At 32.7% G+C, this 23,716-nt stretch overlaps 1 protein-coding gene and 1 long non-coding RNA gene across 2 annotated transcripts in view; both read left to right on the plus strand.

Moving 5' to 3' along the window:
• Positions 1-17,102, plus strand: part of LOC132743061 (uncharacterized) — a 72,497-nt gene extending 55,395 nt beyond the window's left edge. Inside the window, exons 6-10 of the mRNA XM_060731574.1 lie at positions 1,922-1,980; positions 8,303-8,481; positions 9,161-9,338; positions 16,302-16,487; positions 16,859-17,102. Coding sequence (XP_060587557.1) covers positions 1,922-1,980; positions 8,303-8,481; positions 9,161-9,338; positions 16,302-16,487; positions 16,859-17,102 — 846 coding nt within the window. The remainder of the gene's footprint in view (positions 1-1,921; positions 1,981-8,302; positions 8,482-9,160; positions 9,339-16,301; positions 16,488-16,858) is intronic.
• A 293-nt stretch (positions 17,103-17,395) lies between these two features.
• On the plus strand, positions 17,396-22,655 carry LOC132743062 (uncharacterized). Its single transcript, XR_009627522.1, has 2 exons — positions 17,396-17,513; positions 17,911-22,655. It is a non-coding gene; the product is annotated as an uncharacterized LOC132743062 (long non-coding RNA).
• The last annotated feature ends 1,061 nt before the right edge of the window (positions 22,656-23,716 follow it).

The raw sequence follows: 23,716 nt of genomic DNA on the forward strand, positions 1-23,716 counted from the left end.
AGGCATAGACATTCTCTTCCCTGTAAAATACAAAATGCCAAAAGCAGTACCAAAATTTAAATCTCTTTGAATTGCTCGGCAATATATTTTTAAAACAAGGGTGCCATAGTCACAAAATACGCCCGTTTACGAAAGCTTTAGATGGAAATGGGGGCAGTATGGATAAGTTTTATCTAGCAAGCAAGTTTTTATTCTTGGCACTGTGTTGTTAAATGAACCTTAAAACAAATCAGTAGGGAAGATATACACAGGATGTGTGACCTTGACCTATGTCGCAGGGACCTGAATTTTATGCACGGCACTCAGCCTCACAATGACGAACATTTGTGCCAAATTATATTGAAATCAATCTATGCATGTAGAAGTTTTGCTCCAGACAAGCGTTTTTCTATGAGCTCTACCTGTGACCTTCACCTTTGACCTAGAGACTTGGTTCATGTGCAGGGCACTACGTCTCATGGTGGTGAACAATTCTATAAAGTAACATTAAAATTCCTCCATGCATGTAGAAAATATGCTCCAGACAACATCTGGATATTTAATCATCTCCAGTGACCTTGACCTTGCAAATATTAACCTAAATTTAATATGTCACACCTGTAGTCATGATAGTTACCATTTGTGCTACAATCCATCAATAAATGATGACTAAATGGTCCCTATACACATCTTCAAATTTTTATCTGAACTTTGACCTCTATGTGTAGCCTTGACTATGGTCGCAGGGATCTGAATTTTGCGTGCGACACTCAGCCTCACAAAGGTGAACATTTGTGCCAAGTTATATTGAAATCCCCCTATGAATGTAGAAGTTTTGCTCCGGACAAGCGTTTTTCAATGAGCTCTAAGTGTGACCTTGACCTCTGACCTGGAGACCTGGATCATGCATGGAGCAATACATATCATGGTGGTGAACATTTTCATAAAGTATTATAAAAATTCTTCATTACATGTAGGAGATATGCTCCAGACAAAATCTGGATATTTCACCATCTTTAGTGACCTTGACCTTGCATATATTGACCTAAAGTACATAAATTATATGTATCACAGCCATAGTCTTGATAATGACCATTTTATGTTACAATCCCTCAATAAATGATGACTAAATGGTCCATATACACATCTTCATATTTTTATCTGAACTTTGACCTCTATGTTTGACCTTGACCTTGGCCGCAAGGACCTTAATCTTTCGCGCGACACTCCGCCTCACAATGGTGAACATTTGTGCCAAGTAATATTGAAATCCCTCTATACATGTGGAAGTTTTGCTCCGGACATGCATTTTTCTATGAGCTCTAAGTGTGACCTTGACCTTTGACCTAGAGACCTGGTTCGTGTGCGCGACACTGCTCATCATAGTGGTGAACATTTCTATGAAGTTTCATTAAAATCCCTCCATACATGTAGGAGATATGCTCCGGACAAAATTGGACGCCGCCGCCCGCCCGCCAGGGGCGTTCCCATAATATGTCCCGTTTTTCAAACGGGCGTTTAAAAATATAGGAAAAATAATCAAAATATAGGAGAATATAGGAAAAATAGGAGGTTTTTTAAAATATAGGATTCTGACCCAAAATATAGGAGTTTTATAGGAATATAGGAATTAGTTGACAGCCTGTGTATGCAAACAAATATTTTGTTAACAATGTGACAATTATATATCCATAAAGGACTTAAAAATGAAAATCTACCGTTATATCCCTGGCTTAATTAAATAAACATTATGAAAGTTCATACATATGTTCAGGAGTGAAATCCGTACTAGCTTCGAAATAATGTAGGCCTGATTTCTTCTATGAATAACAATCTGTTTTGGCAAAACCGACATAATACTTAAACTAGGTTTACGACTGAGTATCGTTTTAAAGAAACTTCTTGTTTGTTATAAAATACCATGAAACGTTTTCTATTGCAGCTTATATCAGTTTTTAACGACACAAAAGGCTATTCTAGTATAGAAGTAACAGGCTTCAGGTAAAAATAGTCTTCATTTTTAGCTCGACTATTCAATAAGAATAAGTAGAGCTATTGTAGTCACCCGAGCGTCGGCGTCGGAGTCGGTGTCGGCGTCTGCGTCGGCGTCGGCGTAACCACTTATGTTAAAGTTTTTGTGATAGTTTAAATATTTTCAAAGTCCATTGACATATGGCTTTGAAACTTTGCACATTTGTATACCATCATGACCCCAACCTGTAGACAGGAGGAAGTAACTCTATCAAGCATTTTGACAGAATTATGCCCCTTTTTAGACTTAAAATTTATGTTAAAGTTTTTGTAATACCTCAAATATTTTCAAAATCAATTGACATATGGCTTTGAAACTTTGCACACTTGTTCACCATCATGACCCCAACCTGTAGACAGGAGGAAGTAACTCTATCAAACATTTTGACATAATTATTCCCCTTTTTCGACTTAGAATTTACGTTAAAGTTTTTGTAATGCCTCAAATATTTTTAAAATCCATTGACATATGGCTTTGAAACTTTGCACACTTGTTTACAATCATGACCCCAACATGTAGACAGGAGGAGGTTACTCTATCAAGCATTTTGACAGAATTATGCCCCTTTTTCGACTTAGAATTTACGTTAAAGTTTTTTGTAATACCTCAAATATTTTCAAAGTTCATTGACATATGGCTTTGAAACTTTGCACACTTGTTCACCATCATAACCCTAACCTGTAGACAGGAGGAGGTTACTCAATCAAGCATTTTGACAGAATTATGCCCCTTTTTTGACGTAGAATTTCAATTAAAGTTTTTGTAATACCTCAAATATTTTCAAAATCCATTGACATATGGCTTTGAAACTTTGCACACTTGTTCACCATCATGACCCTAACCTGTAGACATGGGGAGGTAACTCTATCAAGCATTTTGACAGAATTATGCCTCTTTTTCGACTTAGAATTTACATTTAAGTTTTTGTAACACCTCAAATATTTTCAAAGTCCATTGACATAAGGCTTTGAAACATGTTGGAATTTTATACTCTCCTTTGAAAGCATAATAGGACTCTCTCCAAGGCCTATAACCGTAATATGGATTTAAAGGGGAAAAAATGCCTTTTTCTTTACTGAGAAAATTTTACCTTTTAATCAAGGCTTTTTTTACTTTCAAGCACTAAGAATAGTCGAGCGTTGCTGTCCTACCGACAGCTCTTGTTTAAGTATACTTATTTTTATTTCATATGAATTTATGCATTTGAAATATACATGTTTTGTCTTTAATAGTACAGATTGTTCAAAGTCACAATATGCTCAGTCCTTCATTGTCAACTTGAACCGCAACGACTTTATATTTCAAAAGATTGACTGTTATGCCCCGGTCACGTATTCATGGATAATGCCACAGAAGAGCTACGGTCGAATCGTTCACGGATTACTACGGAAATACGGTTCCAGTACGGACCCACAGCAGTATGAGTACGGAGTTCGACGTATATACCACCAATCCCCTGGAGAGACACGGATTGTTATGCACCGACACGGTTTGATACGGAGCGACACGAATCAGTACGGATGCACTACGGATACACTACGGTCTGCTACGGTATAAGCACGTGTTAGTACGAATAAGTATGGTCTGATACGGAGCAACAGATTTTAAAATCAAAAGAGAAGCAGTATCGATTAACCATTTTCGTTAATGATTACTAGTCCATATCTAATCAGGTAAGAGAAGACAGACGAGATGGTAGACTACAGATGGGCTTTTACGAAGACCCCTTCATGTTAAGTATGAGGCTCTCATGGCCGAACTTGTTGAGGATCCGGCGTCCTTCACGAAATTGACTTTAATCGGGTCTTGATATGTATCGGGGGTCGGACGCGATGAGGCCGAATCCTCTCCGCCAAAATCATTGAACTCTGCAAATTCGTTTTCTAGGTGTTCTTTTCTTGTGAGGCATTTTGAAAATGAGCATGCATGAGGTTGTGGACGGATATAATAGGTCCGTATAGACCCGAGGCAATTCGTTCTTCTCCTTATCAATTCGTTCTTCTCTGTATCAGACCATACTTATTCGTACTAACCTGTGCTTATACCGTAGCAGACCGTAGTGTATCCGTAGTGCATCCGTCCTTGATTCGTGTCGCTCCATATCGGTCCGTAACAGTCCGTGTCTCTCCCGGGGATTGGTGGTAAATCCGTCGAACTCCGTACTCGTACCGCTGTGTGTCCGTACTGGAACCGTAGCGGACTACGGAATTTCACATTCCATTTCCGTAGTAATCCGTGAACGATTAGACCGTAGCTCTTCCGTGGCATTATCCGTGAATATGTGACAGGGGCATTACTTATCGTTTATGGAATATGTACTATAAAATTGAAAGGAATTATGACAAAATTTAAACTTATTTTGATTTTTACATTTTTTCTGTGTCGTTAGAGCCAAATACTTTAATAAGTATATTTGCATACTCCAAACAACCTAGAAAATAATTATGAACGGGAATCACACGCAGAAGTTAACATACATAACTATTTTTTCATGTATCATTGAACTTCGACCATGCTTTTAAATCGCTTGTAATCATTTTAATTTGGTGAAATTATACAATATATTGGCCTGAAATTTCTAGCTCAGGTAGTACTGGATACTAAGCTTAGTAAGAGTTCGATATTCTATTTCTCTTAAACCATTGAATCCAAAACAAGGTCTGAGGTCAACATTTACAACATATTTAAACAAGTGGTGATATAAATTTTAAAACTGAAAGTCCATTGTAAAGAAATATATTCTGAACTCAACACTGTATTCAATTCTTCTCAATATTCGCGCGTTCAAAATAATTGTAATACCAATGCTTGTCCTGAACAAAAGGGGCTTTAAAAAAGAAATTGAATATCGTCTCAAAACCATTTCGAATTAAAATGCTAAGAGGATATTATTTCGTTTGAGTGAAATATGGAATATATTTTCACAAAACATGATAAAATGCCACATAATTTGACGAGCCGGGACGGCCATATTTCGATAAAAAAAAACGGAAAATAACCTTTTTTATTTAATTTCACTAACAAAGAAAAATGGTTACGAATCACACAACTGCAATTATTCAGCGCGCAGTAATCTATTAATTATTTATAGATTCGTGGCGCGGTTTAATACACATAAAAAGTCTGTGTGTTTATTTATTTCATTCTGTATATTTATAGCGAAATAAATGTGAAATTTAATTGGTTTGCGGCATAAAAATAGCGGTTTTCGCACATCCTGTTTTAGCGCTACATTATGCTGTCACGTAAACAACTCTTTAAACGTCTGTACAGCGCCATATTTCATGGCTAATTAAATAAAGCACCATATTTCATGGGAAATTAAATAAAGCGCCATATTTCATGGGTAAAATTAAATAAAGCACCATATTTCACGGGTAAAATTAAATAAAGCACCATATTTCATGGGCAATTAAATGAAGCATCATATTTCATGGATAAAATTAAATAAAGCACCATAGGTCATGGGTAAAATTAAATAAAGCACCATATGTCATGGGAAATTAAATAAAGCATCATATGTCATGGATAAAATTAAATAAAGCACCATTTGTCATGGGTAAAATTATATAAAACACCATATTTTTATGGGAAATTAAATAAAGCACCATATTTCATGGGTAAAATTAAATAAAGCACCATATTTCACGGGTAAAAGTAAATAAAGCACCATATTTCATGGGTAATTAAATAAAGCATCATATTTCATGGATAAAATTAAATAAAGCACCATATGTCATAGGTAAAATTAAGTAAAGCACCATATTTCATGGGTAAAATTAAATAAAACACGATATTCGTTCATTTATATTGGGTTTTTTTAAATTAAATTTTGTTTTTGTTTTAAATTGCTGTTGTTGTTTTAAATGTCAATCTCACATTTGATTTAACATCGATATTAGCAGGTTGTTCGACCTTTTTCAAAATACATGTCGAACCCAGAGCTATCTATGAGTAAGCTTCAGGTCTTCAGCGTACCCGTTTATATACTATGACATGACGTGAACGCTGAACAACAATCGAGCCAGGAATCTGACACGCTCGTATTCATTCATCGAACATGCCATAAAGTAAAATTAAGCATACCTGGATAAAACTAGATATAATCTTTTGATGAGCCAAGGACGGACAAATAAAAATCTTATTACTAACATAAACTACCTAATAGTTTCCGACAGGTAAAAATTCCGGCACTAGGCCGCCATATTGCCAAAATGTTTTACCACGTGATTACGACATTGACCTTTACGAACCCATGTGCTTCCAATATTTTTGTAAATTACTTTTCTTTAAGATACTGAAAAAGGTACTGACTTTTACATTCAATAAAATTTAAGTACTTAAAAATTAATGAAAATAAATAAAAACATTATCTTGAATAAAAACATCGAAATCGTGTCAACAAACTGTTCTAAATATAGTACACGACTCTATTCAAATTGGTTCCCGCGAATGACGTCAACGAGGTCTCGCGTGGCACCTAAATGTCATGGACGACTACAGTCGGCATAAATTGATGTTTTACAGTTAAATAGGCACTTTTAATGACGGTATTAATATTTTGATACTTTGATGGGTATAGAACGATATTAAAATAATTGTTTTATCGTAAAATGCAAAAGAATTGATTGGGTCAAGTGTATTTGCAAGTGAAAAATAAGAATAAATCAACTTATGTTATTCTGGTTAGGTTTCGTAACTAGGGTCTAATCCGCATCTGATGAAAAACAAAAATGTTAAATACACGGTGCATATCCATATCGGTACCCTCTTTGCGAAATCTGCTGAAACGATACCCTCTCTGAACATGCATGCACAGGTCATTCTCTGCTAAAAACAAACCAGCAATGGATACCAATCCAGTAAAATTTCATTGTAATAAGGAAAGGAGGTATGTCACGTAGAAAAGATGTATACTACGGAACACTAGGATGTTTTATTTATGTACTGATTGTCATGTGCCCGATTTTCATTTACTACAAGTATATAATATTTACATAAAATTAAAAAGTATTACATACACACTTAACGATTAACGCAAATAAAAGCATATGTCGTGCTTTCAGGGTACCTATGTGTTCAATAATGAGAGGGTACCTGTGATATAAAAATTCAAATGAAGAGAGGTAGCCCGTGCCGCTGCAAAACCGAAAGTAGGGTGTTTTTATGAATTTTACATTTATTTTTGACAATATACTGCCATTTGTCCGAAGATGATATGTATATGAACATATTAAATATGTATGATGCATATATAATCAAGCCACAGGTTCATTTCAGCCCGAAAAATATGTCGAGGTGATGGGCGAAGCAAGACATGTCGATTTTTTGTAGCTTATTGTGAAGTTGCAGTACATGAAAATCGGGCACATGACAAATCAGTACATAAATAAAACATCCTAGTGTTCCGTGGTATACATCTTTTCTACGTGACATCCCTCCTTTCCTTATTACAATGAAATTTTACTGGATTGGTATCCATCGCTAGTTTGTTTTTAGCAGTGAATGACCTGTGCATGTTCAGAGAGGGTACCGTTTCAGCAGATTTCGCAAAGAGGGTACCGATATGGATATGCACCGTGAAATAGCGGCTTCTAAAGTTTTGGAAGCCAGAACCATCTATGAGTTCAAAGCAAACTCTATACGTTTTAGAATTTTGAATATTTTCAGAGCTTGCTTTGCATTCAAGCATCTCGATATTCACTTTTTCAATGTATAGTCTTTAGTCTATTTGAATATCGAAATTAGAGCTAACTGGAAATTCAACTGAACCTGGAAGTCGGTTACTATTAATAAGGAGTTGATCTGAAAGATAAAAACTACATAATTATGTAGCTGGATATTGAATTAATCTCTGATTTCAGATTTATGCAAAAGAACTAAGAAACACACTGAAACAGAAAATTATATATTTATCCATTTATATACATTGATTTACAATAATATAATAAATAACAATGCGATATTTGCTTTCATAACAAATTCACGTTTTCCTTAAACCGATTTCTTCATTAGCAAAGGGGCAGGGGTGAAAAGACGTCTATATGAAGTAATGGGTATTAATAAAGAAATACGTTGATATGTTTATTATATAGCGACATAATGCCATATTAAAATCTGAAATATATGTTTATCGAAATTATAGTTTTATGATGTTGGTTTCTTTTGAACGTTTAACTTACTTCGTAACCGAACTTGCATTATTTTCTATTTTTGCGACTCCGATACATATATGTAGTAATTAGATATTTCTTTCTTTTTCACAGTAAGTTGTATATTTTTTATTTTCAGAAAAGGTTCTATAATTGCTGATTACAGATTGATTCTAAATTCGTTCGATGTCGCTAAGAATGCTTTATCCTTTATCAAAGCAACGGTTGTACCGCGGATTACAAATATTTCACCAATACAAAATCTTCCTGTAAACAAGCAATTCGTTCAAAATATCATGGAAGAAAAGTTGAAAACATGTAAGTCTTATATAATTGTGTTAAGTTTTTGCATTTTCTAAGGGAAATTGAGTCTATCAAATACATTTTATGCTGTAGCCCGTATATAATTAGTATCTTCAACGTTTACGCTATTGAATATACGTATTAACTTAAAATTGTTGAGCTTTTAAGTCAACTTCTTTCAGTACTTATATCTATGTTCACTATTGCATTTATACATATTTACATACATTTATTGATTCATTTACATTTATGCATTTATATATATTTATTGATTTATACATTTATATTCTCTACTTTACACAGTTATCTTCTCTTCTTAAAACATTCGTGTCCATTACATGTATATCAAGATTGGTGTCATCTTAGTTAAACATTATCTTATCCAGCTTCTATTCTATATACAGTCATGTACGCTACTACAATTTTGGTGTTCACTTTTTCAGAAACTCGGACCTCTACATCAATCAATCATGTACAATCATTCAGCCATTTATGTTCCCATTGTCCTGTTCATCAAGTATTCATGTCCTCTAGTTCAAAAAATATCTTGCCCTTTACATAATCACTGTCTCCTCAACTTAAGACATTCGTATTGACTAAAGTGAACAATTTCTGTCATATATAACAAAAAAAAAGTAAGTTTCTATGTTTGTCATAATGATAACTCAGTTTATTTCTCGCCCTGGTGATGCAGACAGCTCTGGATGTGAAGTTTTCTCTAAAGACATTTGTCCTGTTGGTTTCACTTGCAAAACAAATAGCATTACTCATAAACATTATTGCGAAAACCTGTGTATAAAGGACGACAAGCCGTTATGTGGGGACAAGGGGGAATGCTACGTAGATGCTGTAAATTATACAGCACGATGCAGGTCAGTTAACATTGATATGACTGGTTGCTTTGCACGTTACAGGCTTTTCTTTTTAAATAAAATAGCTGTTATTAATACACGGCAACACTTAACAAATCATTGCCTATATACGAGGATTGTCCCAAAAGTCCGTGACAAATTTTATAGCCGGTTCATTTTTAACGCCAACAGAAAATAATTCACACATATAACCGTTAAATTTATTATTTAACATTACAACAAATCATTTACAAAAAATTTACCCTAGTTACTTAGAAATTTTCAGTATTAACGACATTGGTTTGAGTTGCCGGCGCACGTCAAATAATTTACATTTTGTTATGAATAGGCTGAAATTAATTACGTATATTTCAAATATCTGATGATGTGTCTGCACAATGTCACGTTGACTTCCTCTGCTGCTATGTTTAAATCATCTCTGAAAATTTTAGTTAAATAACTTAAAAAACGAAAAAGATACGAATAAATGAAAATATCTCATATAAAATAGGAAAGTTAAAATGGCGACGTTCGAAGAATTTGCGGCGCAGTGAACAGGTCACTCAGGTTTCATGACTATTTCGAGATGACACATGTAACGATTTTCAACAAATATACCAAATATAACAGTTTAGCAACATATTCTGAGCATTTGTGTACCAAAGGCATGAACAGAACCAGAGTTTTGCGCTACAAAAAGCGAAAATAAGCAAAACACGGATAGGAAGACCGATCTTCGTCGCCTATTTCCTACAGCTAAAAACAGAAGTAACGAGACCGGAAGTTCGCGTATAGCAAAAACAACCACATGATTTAAGTCAGAAATTGACGATTTATGGGTACCATTATTGCGTTGAAAGCCATTAAGAGTATTTGAGAAAGGCGCCTTATATAGATTTAACGCCGTCTTTGACGTTGGACGTGCGCCGCGATTCAGTTAGTTGCCATGGTGTTTATTGCACATTTTTGTTGTTTGTTGATATTTATCTATGAAAATTTGTGAAAATGTTTAAATTATATAAGTTTATAACATATTAAAATATCAAATTCGTACCTCTTTTATTTAGCTTTTAATCAATCTTGTCACAGAATATTGGGACAACCCTCGTATATCGCGATTTATTTCTGGTTGCCACGTACTTTACTCTATTCTTATAACAGATATTTTAAAATATATCCCATTAATGGAACATCCTGTTTCTAAGTTGATAACTAAGCGAAAAGGGAGTTTTCTGCCGATTATTTTTTAACATGTAATAAGAATTTCATGAACTAAAACTATTTACTAATGTCATTTTTAGCTCGACTTTTTTTTAAAAGTAGAAGTATAATTATTATAGTCCTGGCGGCGCTGCCGTTTCCGTTGCCTTGCCGTCTGCAAACTTGTACCTGGATCATAACTTTTTAGCTCACCTGAGCATGCTCAGGGCGAGCTTTTAGGATCGACGATTGTCCGTCGTCCGGCGTCCGTTGTCCGTCGTCCGGCGTCCGTCGTCCGTCCACATTTAGTTGTTAACACTTTAGCGGTGGCATTTTTGCCTCAATCATTATCAAACTTGGTCAGGATGCTAGTCTAGTAGACAGTTCGGATGAGATCGAACATGGGTCATCTCGGATGAAAAAATAGGTCACCGGAGCTAAAAATAGAAAAACCTTGTTAACACTCTAGCGGTCACCTTTTTTGTCTCAATCATCATCAAACTTGGTCAGGATGCTTGTCTAGGTGATAGCTTGGATGAATTCGAACATGTGTCATCTCCGATGAAAAACTAGGTCACATGAGCTAAAAGGTCACATTTTTAACAAGTGTCATCAAACTTGATCAGGATGCTTGTCTAGGCACTTGCTCAAATGAGTTCGAACATGGGTCATCTCGGATGAAAATCTATGTCACAGGAGCTAAAAGGCTACATTTTTGAACAAGTGTCATCAAACTTGATCAGGATGCTTGTCTAGGTACTTGCTCGGATGAGATCGAACATGGATCATCTCGGATGAAAAACAAGGTCACCCGAGCTTAAAATAGAAAAACCTTGTTAACACTCTAGCGGTAACATTTTTGTCTCAATCATCATCAAATTTGGTCAAGATGCTTGTTTAGGTATTAGCTTGGATAAGTTTGAACATGGGTCATCCTGGATGTAAAACTAGGTCATCGGAGCTAAAAATAGAAAAACCTTATTTACATTCTTGCGGTCAGATTTTTGCCTCAATCATCATCAAACTTAATCAAGGTGCTTGTTAAGGTGATAGTTCATATGACTTCGAAAATGGGTCATCTCGGATGAAAAACTAGGTCACTGGAGCTAAAAATAGAAAAAACCTTGTTAACACTCTAGCGGTCACATTTTTGCCTCAATCATCATCAAACTTGGTCACGATGCATGTCTAGGTGATAACGTGGATGACTTCGAACATGGGTCATCTCGGATGAAAAACTAGGTCACAGGAATTAAAATTAGAAAATTTTTCTTAACACTCTAATGGCTACTGTTTTGATCCAAATATCCTGTAAATTGGTCAGAAAGTTTGTTCTGTTGATTTCTAAGTCAAGTTTGAACATTGGTCATCTCGGATGAAAAACTAGGTCACACCGCCCAAATATGGAAAAACCTTGTTAACACTCAAGTGGTCACAATTTTGACTCAAGTATCATCAAACATGGTCAGGATGCTTGTCTAGGTAATTGCTTGGAGGAGTTCGAAATCACATGTGAAACTAGGTCACCGGAGCTAAAAATAGAAAAATCTTGTTAACATTCTAGTTGCTACTGTTTGGATCCAAGTATCCTGGAAATTGGTCTGAAAGTTTGTTTTGATGATTTCTAGGTCAAGTTTGAATATCGGTTACCTGGGTAAAAAACTAGGTCACACTGCTCAAATATGGATAATCCTTGTTAACACTGTAGTGGTCACATTTTTGACTCACCTGTCATGAAACTTGGTCAGAATGCTTGTCTTGGTAATTGTTCGGATGAGTTTGATGGGTCAGGTGAGCGATCTAGGGCCATCATGGCCCTCTTGTTTATTTCTTGGTGTATTATCGTCATACTTGGTCACAACAACCCTTGGGACAAGACCTTTCAGTAGACCACACAAACATTGACCTTCATCCATAAATGACCTTGACCTTCAAGGTCAAAATTCCAAATTTTGCTTGTTCTTGCTATTATTTCAATTTATTTGCTGTAACTTTGTTATTTTTGAATGGATTGTCTTCAAACTAGAACATAATAATCTTCAAGGATATCCCTTAACAATGACCAGACAGACCTTCACTCATAAATGACCTTGACTTAGAAGGTCAAATTATTAAAATTTTCATTTATTTGGCTGTAACTGGCTGTAACATTGTTTTTTTTTTTTAATGGATTGTCTTCAAACTTGAACATAATAATCTTCAATGATAACCCTTACCAATAACCAGACAGACATTCACTCATAAATGACCTTGACTTTGAAGGTCAAATTATTGAAATTGTCATTTTTTTGGCTGTAACTGGCTGTAACTTTGTTATTTTTGAATGGATTGATTTCAGACTTGAACATAATAATCTTCAAGGATAACCCTTAACAATAACCAGACAGACATTGACCTTCACTCCTAAAGGCACGCTTACTAAAGGATAATTTAAAGAAAATAATTTAAAGATATCACCGTTCATTTTCTGAAGTGCTTTTTTAAATGTATGTTATTTTTTTTTCATCAGAAAAATATATAAATATTAACGTTTTGTGTTATATAGGTCAAGATATCTTATAGAACTAAAATATAATTCTTAGCTACATTTAAGTGTTACAATAATTATAATGTTTGTGGAATAAATTTTGCTATCAACATTTGAATTACAATGAAGTTATATTCGGACTTATTTATTTACTTTTATTTTACTTTCGTCACTTAAACCAATGATTACAGATTAATCAATCCCTTAAAATGTGATAATAATTGATCAATGATACAAATGTTGATCAAGAAGAAATGTGACTAATTATTAAATAAGACATTTGCAACCGTTGTTGACGGAAAAGTCACTTTGTATATTTTAATGATGAAATGTTGTGAACCGTCGGAGTCACGACCATAATTCTTCATATAACACCATCACTGGTTGTTTCCATGAAGTGGATTCAAAAGTAATTTATATAAGTTGCAAGAACTTGCTTACATAAAAATAATTAAACCGATTGTCGGACTGAACTATACTAATATTTTAATTTTTCAAATTCATCCAGTTTTGATACACATATTTCTTAGATTAAATTACAATATAATAACACAAAACTTTATTAGCCTTTGATTAATTTAAGTAGTTTAATTAACTTTTCTTAAAATTAGTCAGATTAAAAAATGACTTGAGATTTCTCAAAGAGATATTTAGATAAAAAAAAGGAACAGTTGTATCATTAATATTTATTTCTTCTTGATCAACAGTTGTATCATTAATATTTATTTCTTCTTGATCAATAGTTGTATCATTAATATTTATTTCTTCTTGATCAACAGTTGTATCATTAATATTTATTTCTTCTTGATCAACAGTTGTATCATTAATATTTATTTCTTCTTGATCAACAGTTGTATCATTAATATTTATTTCTTCTTGATCAATAGTTGTATCATTAATATTTATTTCTTCTTGATCAATAGTTGTATCATTAATATTTATTTCTTCTTGATCAACAGTTGTATCATTAATATTTATTTCTTCTTGATCAACAGTTGTATCATTAATATTTATTTCTTCTTGATCAATAGTTGTATCATTAATATTTATTTCTTCTTGATCAACAGTTGTATCATTAATATTTATTTCTTCTTGATCAACAGTTGTTTCATTAATATTTATTTCTTCTTGATCAACAGTTGTATCATTAATATTTATTTCTTCTTGATCAACAGTTGTATCATTAATATTTATTTCTTCTTGATCAACAGTTGTATCATTAATATTTATTTCTTCTTGATCAACAGTTGTATCATTAATATTTATTTCTTCTTGATCAATAGTTGTATCATTAATATTTATTTCTTCTTGATCAATAGTTGTATCATTAATATTTATTTCTTCTTGATCAACAGTTGTATCATTAATATTTATTTCTTCTTGATCAATAGTTGTATCATTAATATTTATTTCTACTTGATCAACAGTTGTATCATTAATATTTATTTCTTCTTGATCAATAGTTGTATCATTAATATTTATTTCTTCTTGATCAACAGTTGTATCATTAATATTTATTTCTACTTGATCAACAGTTGTATCATTAATATTTATTTCTTCTTGATCAACAGTTGTATCATTAATATTTATTCTACTTGATCAACAGGTGTATCATTAATATTTATTTCTTCTTGATCAACAGTTGTTTCATTAATATTTATTTCTACTTGATCAACAGTTGTATCATTAATATTTATTTCTTCTTGATCAATAGTTGTATCATTAATATTTATTTCTTCTTGATCAACAGTTGTATCATTAATATTTATTTCTACTTGATCAACAGTTGTATCATTAATATTTATTTCTTCTTGATCAATAGTTGTATCATTAATATTTATTTCTTCTTGATCAACAGTTGTATCATTAATATTTATTTCTACTTGATCAACAGTTGTATCATTAATATTTATTTCTTCTTGATCAACAGTTGTATCATTAATATTTATTTCTACTTGATCAACAGGTGTATCATTAATATTTATTTCTTCTTGATCAACAGTTGTATCATTAATATTTATTTCTTCTTGATCAACAGTTTGTATCATTAATATTTATTTCTTCTTGATCAACAGTTGTATCATTAATATTTATTTCTACTTGATCAACAGTTGTATCATTAATATTTATTTCTACTTGATCAACAGTTGTATCATTAATATTTATTTCTTCTTGATCAACAGTTGTATCATTAATATTTATTTCTTCTTGATCAACAGTTGTATCATTAATATTTATTTCTTCTTGATCAATAGTTGTATCATTAATATTTATTTCTTCTTGATCAACAGTTGTATCATTAATATTTATTTCTTCTTGATCAACAGTTGTATCATTAATATTTATTTCTTCTTGATCAAACAGTTGTTTCATTAATATTTATTTCTACTTGATCAACAGTTGTATCATTAATATTTATTTCTTCTTGATCAATAGTTGTATCATTAATATTTATTTCTTCTTGATCAACAGGTGTATCATTATATTATTTCTTCTTGATCAACAGTTGTATCATTAATATTTATTTCTTCTTGATCAATAGTTGTATCATTAATATTTATTTCTACTTGATCAACAGTTGTATTCAATTAATAATTTATTTCTTCTTGATCAACAGTTGTTTCATTAATATTTATTTCTTCTTGATCAACAGTTGTATCATTAATATTTATTTCTTCTTGATCAAGAGTTGTAATTTCTACTTGATCAACAGTTGTATCATTAAATATTTATTTCTTCTTGATCAACAGTTTGTATCATTAATATTTATTTCTTCTTGATCAACAGTTGTATCATTATATTTATTTCTTCTTGATCAACAGTTGTATCATTAATATTTATTTCTTCTTGATCAATAGTTGTATCATTAATATTTATTTCTTCTTGATCAACAGTTGTATCATTAATATTTATTTCTTCTTGAATCAAACAGTTGTATCATTAATATTTATTTCTTCTTGATCAACAGTTGTTTCATTAATATTTATTTCTTCTTGATCAACAGTTGTTATCATTAATATTTATTTCTTCTTGATCAACAGTTGTATCATTAATATTTATTTCTTCTTGATCAACAGTTGTATCATTAATATTTATTTCTTCTTGATCAAAAGATATATCATTAATATTTATTTCTTCTTGATCAACAGTTGTTTCATTAATATTTATTTCTTCTTGATCAATAGTTGTATCATTAATATTTATTTCTTCTTGATCAACAGTTGTATCATTAATATTTATTTCTTCTTGATCAACAGTTGTATCAGTAGTGACGGTTATGTATATCATGGCGAACATTGTGAACACAAGACAGAGGAGTTGAAAATGAACTCGAAATACATCATAGCTATAGGAGCTGGATGTGGTGGAGCACTTCTTCTTATCACTGTAGTTTCTGTAATATGCTTTGTCCGATTAAAAAGAACAAAGTCGAAGTCGCCAATGTGAGTATTAAGAAAAAGTAATGTAACCGCCGTTGAATCTGAACTTCAATTTTGAATAAGATTTCAAATTTCTTACTTTCGAAATATGAAAATTGTTCAATAAGTTTACTTAAAACTAGTACAAAATTCAATTATAATGGAATAAGTAATATTTCTTATTAAACGTCTTACTTGTATGTATGATGTAACATAATTATAATATATGTAAGTTGATCCCTGTACTACTACATGTAAGCCTATATGTTTGTCACTAAGAAAGAAAACAGTTTAGTAAAAGATTTGCATGCATATGTTTCAAATGATAAGATAAAAAAATTAAATTTCTTTTGCTTTTAAACATTTCTGATAATCAGTGTGAACTCCATCTTCAGTGATGACAAGGATACACAATTTAAGTCAATGGGTATGATGGACATACGGCGCGACAGGTTCGGCGGTCAACGTGAAAGTTTTTATGCACAAAGAAAGAACACGATAGAAAACGAATATCATTCAGGTCTTCCGAATCAAGATATTAAATATTTGCAGGGTCGTGAACATAAAATTTTTACAAGGAAACGAGAAAGGGATGAAGTTACATTCAATTATTATTTTAATTATATACTTAATCTTTAAGTTTGTTGTGAATATTTTCATGAGTTAAAGGACATTTCATATTGCAATTTATGATATTGACTAAAGCAACACTTGTATAAAATGCATTGTATTTTAAGTGGGTCTTACTTAAAATTTTATTACGTTTCAAAAATATTTTTAATTTCAATTATTAGGACAACTATTTAATGAAATCCCATTTTTTTTGGGTTATTTTCCCCTTTAAAAATTGCCCATCAAAAAAGCAACCCTAAAAATATAATGAATTCAAAAAAAGATTGAAAAGAACAAAGCGAAATTCAATGTTTGGTATTGTTTTACATTATCACGTTTCAGACATATATCTATCAACCTAGTAGCAACCGGTCATCTGTCGGGTCTGAATTAAGCGTGGGACCAACGGTCTATGATTACATTGATACAGACTCTAAGGTATATTGCCATTCAAATTACATTAACGAATTCACACTTTTTGATAATTAAAGAGTTTCTTTTGTTTCTATTTTCTTATGGTCAATGATGGGATATTGATAACCACCAAGTTATCAAAATAAAGATATTACTTTGTTCCGGAATTGAGTCGTTCAGAACTGATGTTGCAATCTAATTTATTAACTGATAAAAGGAGATAATGCACATTTTTAAACTCCAAAATCATGAAAACTAAATATCAGACTCAGTTCGATGCAGCCTGTTTATGTAGAAGAGTGGTAATTATAATCTACCCTCTTCCCTCTTTTACACGAAAAGAAACAAAGAGTATATTTAAGATTTTTTACTGTATCAGATCATATAGGATTATCATATAGAAGTTTGTTCATCTTTTCAGTTTGAGATACAACGACCAAATGTCCGCCTCGGGCACCTCAACAAGTTTTAAAGAATTAGATGTTGTAAATTTTTGGATTATTGTTGGTTCATGAAGATACTGATGAAAAGGTTTCAACCGCCTAGAGAATTTTCGGAACACTATTTATAGAGTTATTTTAATTAGATTTTTTGAGAAATATAACTGGATGTTTTAGGATTGATTACCATACAGTAAACATCAACTGATTTTAGCGAATATACAATCTGTAATCCATGAAAAGAGTATTGTATCGTATGTATAGTTATACCCCCACCACAAAATGGGGGGGGGGGGGCTATAATGGATTCGCTTTGTCGCGTCGGTCGGTCGGTCGGTCCGTCCGTCGGTCGGTCCGTCTCCATTTTCGTGTCCTCTCTATAACTCCTATACCAATTGAAGGATTTTCTTCAAACTTGGCTCAAATGTTCATCTCAACAAGGGGATGTGCAGAACCCATATTGCCCATGTGTCAGTTCAAGGTCAAGGTCACAATTGAAGGTCAAATATCAAACACTATCAAATATTACACAGTATGTCGTGTCCGCTCTGTAAGTCCTACACTACTTGAAAGATTTTCTTCAAACTTGGCTCAAATGTTCACCTCAACCAGGGGATGTGCAGAACCCATGTCGCCCATGTGTCAGCTCAAGGTCAAGGTCACAATTGAAGGTCAAATATCAAACAATTAAATATTACACAGTATGTCGTGTCCGCTCTGTAAGTCCTACACTACTTGAAAGATTTTCTTCAAACTTGGCTCAAATGTTCACCTCAACAAGAGGATGTGCAGAACTCATGTTGCCCATGTGCCATCTCAAGGTCAAGGTCACAATTGAAGGTCAAATATCAAACAATCAAATATTACACATTATGTTGTGTCCGCTCTGTAAGTCCTACACTTATTGAAAGATTTTCTTCAAACTTGGCTCAAATATTCACCTCAACAAGGGGATGTGCAGAATCAATGTTGTCCATGTGTCAGCTCAAGGTCAAGGTCACAATTGAAGGTCAAATATCAAACAATCTAATATTACACAGTATGTCATGTCCGCTCTGTAAGTCCTACACTAATTGAAAGATTTTCTTCAATCTTGGCTCAAATGATCATCTCAACCAGGGGATGTGCAGAACTTATGTCACTTTTTTGCTGGCTTAAGGTCACGGTCACACTTTAAGGTCAAAAATTGACTTACAAAATATTCTTAAATTTTAACATTTATTTGAATATTTCTAAACCTAGAAAAGGTATTTGCTTGAAACTTAAAATATTTTTGAAGGGTCACAATTCCGATATGCTGTTCGTTCAAGTTTCATAACTCTGTATTGCATTTTACCAAAGTTATGCCCCTTTTTAAGTCTTCAAATTTACATACAATCAAATATTAGATAATATGTTGTGTCCGCTCTATAAATCCTATACTAATGGAAGAATTTTCTTCAAACTTTACTCAAATTTTCACCTCAACAAGGTTATGTGCAGAATCCATGTCACCTTTGTGCCGGCTAAAGGTCAAGGTCACACTTGAAAGTAAAAAAATGACTTAGAAAATGTTCTTAAATTTTAACATATACTTGAATAATTCTGAAACTAGCGCAGGCATTTGCTTGAAACTTTAAAGATATATGAGGTGTGGCAAATAAGATATGCAGGTCAAGTTTCATTACTCTGTATTTCATTTTTACAAAGTTATGCCCCTTTTTAAGTCTTCAAATTTACATACAACCACTACTAGACAATATATTGTGTCTACTCTATAAATTCTATACTATTGGAAGGATTTTCTTCAAACTTTACTCAAATGTTCAACCAAACTGGGTGATTTGCAAAACCCATCTTACCCTTGTGCCAAATTAAGGTCAAGGCCACACTTGAAGGTCAAAAATTGACTTATAAATAAAATGTTTAATACATTGGGAAAATGAAAGGTTATTTGTAACTGTTTCGAACATGATTTGATAATATATATTTATACTATTACCTGTACAATTAGTCTTTTTTCACCAGAGAAAATTTCTTTTTATGTATTTGTGCCACATAAGTTATTCCTTTAACCACCTTTCCAAGTGGTCTTCTGTCAAAGACATTGGTGGGGGTATGAATCGCATTCAGCGATAGTTCTAGTTCAAAATGTAAAAAAGTGTCATAACTATTTTATTTATAGCTTTACTATCAAATTCCGCTATTATCACATTTTTTTTGCTGTTTAATCATGTTGATAATTTGTTAATCAGATATGCAATTGGTCACCATTATGCTACATGTATAAGCTGCATTGAGAGTGACATTATAATGAAGAAATTTGAACAGATTTTATTTCTCATTGTACACTTTTTTCAACACTCATTGCGATATATTGTTTGTGTTTATTTTGTGTGTTGATAATGTCTATATTCACCTAGTTTATATTTCTGCGTAATGTCACTTCTATCACGCTGTTATTTTCCACAATTATTTAACTGTGATTTGAAGAGGTAGAAACAACACAACACTTAAGTTTTATGTGTAACTGTCTTTTCTATGTATACTTTATAATAATACTATCACTGTTTTATCATATTCTGCTGTCAAGTTCTGCTAAGTGTTAAGAATAAAACTTGACACAAGTGGTTCAGTGTATCAAACAGACCCCTTCTTCCAAAAGTCAAAGTCACACGTAAAAGCCAAATTGTAAAAAAGTCAATTCCATGTCTGCTGCACAGCCTATTGGCTACTCGGAATGATTTTTTTTAAATAACGTGAAATAAATGATAACCAATATAATATGATGTGCAAGCCATGTCACTAAGGTAAAGGTCACTAAAACTGTTTTATTCTTAAGTAGATTTTGAATAAATTGGGACCAAATAATCACTATTACGCAATCGAAGTACGCACGAAGTGCACAGAACAACAACAATGTTTTTCCCAAAATGTCAAGGTCTGTCAAATGTTTAAAACCCACATCCGTATCTGCTTCGACAGGGGATAAGGTTTTTTAAGACCGTCGTGTATAATAAGCTTCTCTTCGTATTATATATTCATATAAACATTTTTCCACGTTGTCCATACCATTACTAACGACAATTTGTTTAAGCTCACAGAGCTTAAGCACAAGGCAAAGGCCTGTCGATCAGACGTCCGTATTCCATTTAAAAGTTCATAGTCATCAAACATTTTAAGAATAAGTATCTAAGCGACTCCTCGAAAGAGGTTGATGATGGGTCAAATGAAAGAAATATTTAACAATCTAAATATTTTAATTGTTTGTTAATTTTTTATTTGTCAAAACGGCGACAAATAGGGGTCAATTTCTCTTCGTCTGTCTGTTACAAGACATGTGCAGACTATCCTAAAAAACTACTAGTGCAATTTCATCCAAACTCAAAGTTCACAGGAATGATCAGTACCAAGTCTTGTTGTGTATGTCGTCAGCGTTTTCCGGTTCAATGATTTGTGTCCCTTTAATTATTTGATTTTTTTAAGGTTGATAAGACTACTTCTCTTATACCACTAAAGCAATTTCAATAAAACGTTACAAGGGTGTTCTGTAGCTCAATTATTTGTGCTTATTACACGGGTTTTCTAGTTGAATGATTTTTAGCTGAGAAATAGCACTTTAATAAAAATGTGTTTTGTGATTCCAGCTACACTGAATCTTGTCCGGACTACTTCTTAGAAACAACTGATGCAGTGTCATCCAAACTTTACAGGAATGATCAATACTAAAGTCTAGTTGTGCATAAAATTGACTCAAAACTAGGTCACCAGGCTCAAGAAAAACCTTTTTTATTGTCACAGATTTGATTTAACATTCCTTTTAGAAATGTAAATGTAGTGATAAAAGAAGGTTAAAAACAACTTCACCGGGTCAAATTGAAGAAAAACATTTAATTTAACAAAGGTGATAAAAGCCTTCGTTAAAAGTCTAGAGTAGATTTGATCTATACTCCGGGCTATCTTTGCATGTTTATATCAATGCAGGAGTTCGAAAATTCATCTATGATTAAAAAATAGTTATTAGATAGATTGAATCAATAAAATCTTTGTTTTACATTGTAAAAGTGGTCATAATTCTCATTTGATCATCCAAGCTCATCGGAATTTTTTCTGCTTGATATTTTGGTAAGGTTAAAAAAAATGACATCAAAGGTTTAAAAATGTAAGACATGAAGACAAATGAAGGAAAACCTTGGACTCACAGTTTTCTTTTAAATCATATTACATGTACACATCGCACTTTTCGTATTAGTGTCTTATTAAGTCTTGACAATATTAAAGTTTGGTACACTGTGGTCAAAACTTGGGTCGCAATATCAAATTCTTGATCAAATTCTTGAGGCCTTATAGAAGAAACAATTTTAATTGAATCTTATAATTGTATTTTGCAAATACGAATAAGTGTTTAGATAAAACTTTACAATAACACTATGGTGAGCGAACAAAAGTCAACATTTTCCTTATGTATTGCAAAGATATTGATTAATTTTCTGAGTAATGGGTTGGCATTTTCAGAATTTTGATTTGTATAGTCTAGTTTGATTCAATATTTAAAATTATTGCTATATCGTCTAGTATTTTAATTATGATGGCTTCTTCATTTCTTATGCATCTGTGTAAATTGATTAAATTGAAGGATGCAAATTTCTCAGTCTGTGTCAATAACTTTATAATCAGAAGAGTGAGTGAGTTTTACAGGAAAAATGAACAGTTTTGTTTTATCCAATAAACAGATATAAATGATAAACATGTTTGCTTTTTTCTTACTCCCTGGATAGAAATGCTATACAAATACTAATTGAAAGATATTGATACTAAAATAATATCCTATATAAGTACCAGGGTTGTTCAATATGTAATGTGTATTGTACAGTATCTCAAGAGAATTCAACTCAAATAGTCAAATCAACATTACATCCCTTCAAAATAGTCCAAACGGTTAAAATACATGATTTCAATCTCTGAATATATCTTTAAAATGACTAAGGTAAACTTCTGAGAACAGGGGTCTGTCTGGACTTCTAATTATTGTTATGTTTTGGGACATGGAACTTGTTCATATAGGACTAGATCAAGTATTGTGGGTGTGGCAGGACGTTACCTTCTCCGACTACAAAAATAGTTTCACAAGCTTGGTTGTATGTGATGGTGCATTATCATGAAGTAGACGGACATGCCTAAATCCTGACACGTTCTGATAATATTTCTTGAGCTTTTCTAGTAAAGTATCTTGGTAATACCGACCTTGACATTTTTCCCCTTCGGCACCGGAATTTCTACGGCAATTCATCACAGGAGGACCTTCTTTGTGCTCACGGTCCCTTTGGTAATTACAAGCTTTGTTTCGTCTTTGGTTAGCCAATTTTGTTCCCAATTCTTCTGGGTGGTTCAAAGTAGTGAACCCGTGTTCGTAACAAGTAACAATATTTGCAAATTGTCAAATTGATTGAAGTTTTTAAACATTTGAGCAAATGCCTAGCGGTTTATAATCGTACCTTCTCTTGGTCATCGGTTAATGTATGGGGTATCAATCTGTCAGAAATGTCTGTTATTACTTTTAATTATTTCCCTGACTTTTGAGACATTTGTTTCGCCTGGACGTCCAGATTCTTCTGCATCTTTGACGATCTCTGTGCCTATCAGAAATTTCTGTATACACCTATGATTAGAACTGTCTCATAAGATTCAGTAAATCAAAGCACAGAAGGCGCTGAATTTGTTTGGGTCTCAGAATGTCATAAAGGTGAAGGTTGTGAGATTATAAACCAATTTGTAGTTGTATAGTGCCACCTATGCTGTTTCCATTGT

This window comes from Ruditapes philippinarum, unplaced genomic scaffold (genome assembly GCF_026571515.1).
Source record: "Ruditapes philippinarum isolate M1 unplaced genomic scaffold, ASM2657151v2 ctg2526_1_1_1_1, whole genome shotgun sequence".
NCBI lineage: Eukaryota > Metazoa > Mollusca > Bivalvia > Venerida > Veneridae > Ruditapes > Ruditapes philippinarum.